Here is a 5149-nt window from a genome sequence, read left to right as displayed (position 1 = left end):
TAAAAATAAAACACCTGTGGTCCACTCCCTCACTATACTCCTGATCGCAGGCTCCATGTGATTTTTTTTTCCTGATGATACTAAAATCTTAAAGGATAACGATTTCAAGATGTAGATAAAATTAAAGTAACTATACGGCAACAGAACTTAAAGTTTTATATTTGAAACAGATACAAAAGACTTTTGAAAAATAACAAGATCGCTAGAACCACTGTATATATATCGTCCAGAGGATAATATTTTGAAAGCGATATCTTTAAATAATAATATAATAATATATAATTTCATTTTTGTAATTATTAAAAATAAAATCCTTAAACTTTTTGAACAGATCTCGTATATGTATTTTATCACATATTAACATTATGTAATGCAATCGCATAAAAATGCAGTTGCATTTAATCAGGTAAATCACATATTCGCGTGAAGTTCAAACAGTAATATGAGTCGATATTTTTGTAAGCGAGAATTTGCGTAAAAATTACGAGTAATAATTAAAATACTAATAACTGATTATCTTCTTGTTGTTGGCCGAAAACAAAAAAATAACACAAATGTAGTAACCATGGATACGGCTCGGCAGATCGTTTTCGATGTGAAATTACAAGCTAAAATTCTTCAGTTCATCGAAGAACCTTCACGATTTATTCGACCTTTATCAAAAAACTATTTCATTGCCGTTACGAAAGCATATTTTTACAAAATGAGTGAAAAACGCAAACGTTCGTCGGAAGATGAAGTTGCTGATGAAACTCATATACGAAAATATCATAAAACTATTCATGAAATATTAGGTGAGATGGGTACATAATTTCATTGGCGCATAATAAACGTTTTCGTTTTTCCGCATAACCAAGGCTTTTATTGCTCGAATAATCCGAATATAATTATAGTTCAGTATTCGTTTGATTCACATCGCGGATTTACCTACAGGGATAACTCTGCAAGTTGATCCGATACATGAAGCGTTCGATATTAGTGCCAAACTTATTTTTTATTTTTTTATAAAGACGCGAAACCGCGATTCGTTTTTTTTGTGAGAGAGGGGGGGGAGTATAGAGCGCGTAAAATTTGCTTAGTTACGATTGTATATGCATAAATAACTAATTATACATAATTAGATATTTGTATCAAAACAATAATATTATGAATTATGAACCTGTATGCTACAGGAAATCCGATTAACGAGAACACAAATAATGAAGATGATGATGATGATGACATGAGCTGGTTAATGGACAGCATTTTAGGTCCGGCAAAAGAGCCGACCGAGGGCTATCCACCAGTAAGTACCTACTGTTATATTAAACATTATCCGCTGTGCTATAGAAACTATTAATTCAAAATAGGTCTTAGAGTAATAGGAAATTAGCAACTTATTACTATCATATAGGTACATTAAGAACTTATATAATGTCCACTAAAAATCTTTGTAATATGAGACCAAAATACGATTTTGTTGTGTATAGATACGTAAAAATGAGGACGATACAGAAGAACCACCAGTATACGAGGGACATTTTGACGATGACGATTACTTTAACATTGTAGAATACGACTTTTTAATACCAACGCCACCCCCGCGAATGCCACTGCCGCTGGAACATACAACAGTAGTATGTACTATTGTACGTATATCAAGCAATCCATAAATTTCAAAAATATGCTTTTCTCGTGCCTAGGCATCAGAAAATATGCCTAAATGGTTGGTGGCTGCGAAGGAAACCACCACTTCTGGAGAAATGGAGACGGTATTAGATATACTGCTTGTATTAAATGTTTGGTTAATAGAAATCATAACACAAAATCCCGATTTAGACGTCACGGAAAACGAATTAATCGAATCCTTACTATCTATAATAGTGAGTGATTAATGTTCAAACTCTACTATATATCAAATGGAAAGCAATATGTCGATTATATACATCATTATTGTTCGAATTTTTTCTAACTTCACCCCCCCCCCCCCCCCCCAAGATGACGTATATTTGATTAAATTCGCTGACTGACGACCTAAAACGCTAAATAATTAATGCAATATTTTTTATTTAAAATTTTTTTATAAACTAACTTTTCGACTTTTTTAAATTATACAAGTTTTATATAAAATATGATAGTAAATATTTGAGAAGTAGGCACTTTTCTGGCTCTGGAACATTTTCTATCTAACCTTCGAACGAATTCGATAACTGCAGTACATTTGATAAAATTTTAAAAATAACTAAATTATCGGAAACGAACGGAATAACCTGTGCGATCGGCAATAGTAACTAAAATGTACTGTTTGTTTTCGTTATCATATTCATTATTCAATACAATTTATTTTATTGTTATAATTTATAAGTAATACATATATATATATATATATATATATATATATATAATATATTTTTTGATATTTTAAATTTGTTTAGTCAAACTCCAGACAATTGGATCCTTTATTGATGAAGGCCGTTCTAAGATACCCCGCTAAACGCAATAATACGAACTCTAACTCGGCCTCAAGCTCATACTCGGCCTCAAGCTCATACTCGACTTCGCAATCATACTCGGCTTCGCAATCATACTCGGCCTCAACCTCATACTCGGCGTCAACCTCATACACGGCGTCAACCTCATACACGGCTTCGCAATCATACTCGGCCTCACAATCATACTCGGCCTCAACCTCATACTCAGCCTCACAATCATACTCGGCCTCACAATCATACTCGGCCTCACACTCAAGCTCAGGGGCTCGGGCCCGGGCTCCAGCTCAGACTCAGACTCTGGCTGAGGCCCAGGCTCAGACTCTGGCTCAGGCCCAGGCTCAGACTGGCTCAGGCCCAGGCTCAGGCTCAGAATGATTAACCGTCAAAACAATGTCACATTGGCCGGAAAGGGTCGAAAACGTCGACGGGGGTGGATACGGGAAAGAGCCCGAAAAAAGGTGCACGGCGGTATGTCGCCCAAAACACGTTTACCTATACTGTACACACGACGCGGCGGTTTTTGCGGGTGCTGCGAGCTCGTTCGTCGTTGATAATACCATATCTGACGGATCGGTTGCAGAACGTATGCAATGCAGTCACGCGGAGCGACGGACGACGGCAAGCCGGCTATTACAGATGTACCGATGTGGCCAACGATTCCGTCCCGACAGTACGAGCAATCCGACGGAGATCGCGACTATATTTGCGACGGCTGTGCGGGTGGAGACTTGGGCGCGGGTCGATGAGTGGTATATATAGACCAGGAGCACGTACGCAAGCCGACGACGTGTCTCGCTGAAATCCACCGCGCCAGTCCCGTCGCTGCAATGGTCTTCTCGCCGTCAACCGTCAACGAGCCAACACATCGCGCACCAGCCACCGTCGACCAGGTCGCTGCCGCGGACGTCTCGGTCGGTGCTCGCCAGCAGGACAAGACTCGCTCGTGAAACGCGTCCGCCCGTGGCACCAGTTGTGTATAAACGTTGTGATGAGGACGACCACAGTAGCCTTTATATTTTTTGCAAATCCGCGCCCAATCGCCATCCCGTATCCTCCCCCCCCCCCGCCCCCATACTTGTTTTTGTGTCACCCATACGACCAATTTTATACTGTTCATCATCATTTATTATTGTGTTTCTTGTTATCTTTTCCCTTTGTTTTTTGTTATAAATTTTTTGACCTTATTTACATAACATAATATTATTGTTATAGCCACTATATTGGCACTAATTTTTTTCTAAAAACTTTTCAATTTTTTGATTTGTTTACATAACATATGTTATATTGTTGTAGCCATTGCGCTAATTTTTCTCAAAACTTTTCAATTTTTTGATTTGTTTACATAACATGTGTTATATTCTTGTAGCCACTGCGCTAATTTTCTCTAAAAACTTTTCAATTTTTTGATTTGTTTACATAACATATGTTATATTGTTGTAGCCACTGCGCTAATTTTTTTTTTAAAACTTTTCAATTTATTAATTTGTTTACATAACATATGTTATATTATTGTAGCCACTGCGCTAATTTTTTTAAAAACTTTTCAATTTTTTGATTTGTTTACATAACATATGTTATATTGTTATAGCCACTGCGCTAATTTTCTTTAAAAACTTTTTAATTTTTTGATTTGTTTACATAACATATGTTATATTGTTGTAGCCACTGTGCTATTTTTTTTTTTTAAATATTTTATTTCCGAAATTATTTTTGCTTATTGTATTAATTTTAAAATACTGTTTATTAATTGTTTGAAAAATATCTAAGAATTTGTTAATAAAGAATATATGTTTTTTTTAAATAAACTAACAAATTGTAAAAATCAGAAATTGTATAAAATTCTTTATTATAAAAGATATTATTGTAATACCTCCACTGGGAGGCTTCTACGCTCCGTTATCTCTATCTATTTGTTTTTTTCATTACTATCTATTGACTTGCTCAGTTGTTCTTATTATACTATTTTGCAACAGATTGAATAAAACATTGTAAAAACGAAAAAAAAAAAGGATATTGAGTGAATAGATATATGCTCGATGAATCACTGTGTATAATATGTAAGTTTATATTTATATTATATTATCCAAGGTGAATTTTCAGTGAAAGTCTGTAGAACCCTATTAAAAACGTCAAAACGGAGGTAAATATTATATATATCATGGTATCTGTGCATAGAAAACTATATTAGACAGTAACTTATATATTACTCGTATATGCCGTCTATCGAAAAAAAAAACTGACTTAAAGCGATTCCGCTATAATGTATTCATAATATAATATTATTATAAATTATAATATAATGCGGTTAGCACTTAGTTTCTAGTGTCGAATTATGTTGAATACCTACCTATTATAGGTGATGCAGATACGTCATATTGTTAGTTTGTTACATAAATTAACATCAGTACCAGTCTGACGTAGGATCTATACCGAGTTATATTATAATTGATGTTGGACACGTAGGTATATAATTGTCTTGTACATCTGTCCTAATTTATTAGTTTTTTTAGTTTTTACTGTGACCCAAAACTTCTTTTAGTTCTCCTCAACGAATTAAATTACTAGTATAAGGCGTTGGTGCTAATTTGACCCGATGAGTCCATATTATGATAAAAATGCATAATACAGGTACTACCTGATATAATATATAATAATAATATGAATATTGATTGAATTAA

The 5149-nt window shown here is 34.7% G+C and overlaps 1 protein-coding gene across 1 annotated transcript; it reads left to right on the top strand.

Annotated features, from left to right (window-relative positions):
* The first annotated feature begins 1087 nt into the window (after positions 1 to 1087).
* Positions 1088 to 3654, top strand: LOC149057260 (uncharacterized). The gene is made up of 3 exons (XM_089223676.1): positions 1088 to 1285; positions 1470 to 1628; positions 2415 to 3654. Exons 1-3 carry the CDS (start codon positions 1154 to 1156, stop codon positions 2844 to 2846), a joined length of 723 nt encoding a protein of 240 aa, XP_089079802.1. The 5' UTR covers positions 1088 to 1153; the 3' UTR covers positions 2847 to 3654.
* Positions 3655 to 5149: the final 1495 nt, after the last annotated feature.

This window comes from Diuraphis noxia, unplaced genomic scaffold (genome assembly GCF_037042655.1).
Source record: "Diuraphis noxia isolate RWA-SAM2 unplaced genomic scaffold, SU_Dnox_SAM2 contig0003, whole genome shotgun sequence".
Lineage (NCBI taxonomy): Eukaryota > Metazoa > Arthropoda > Insecta > Hemiptera > Aphididae > Diuraphis > Diuraphis noxia.
This window is presented reverse-complemented; position numbering and strand designations above follow the sequence as displayed.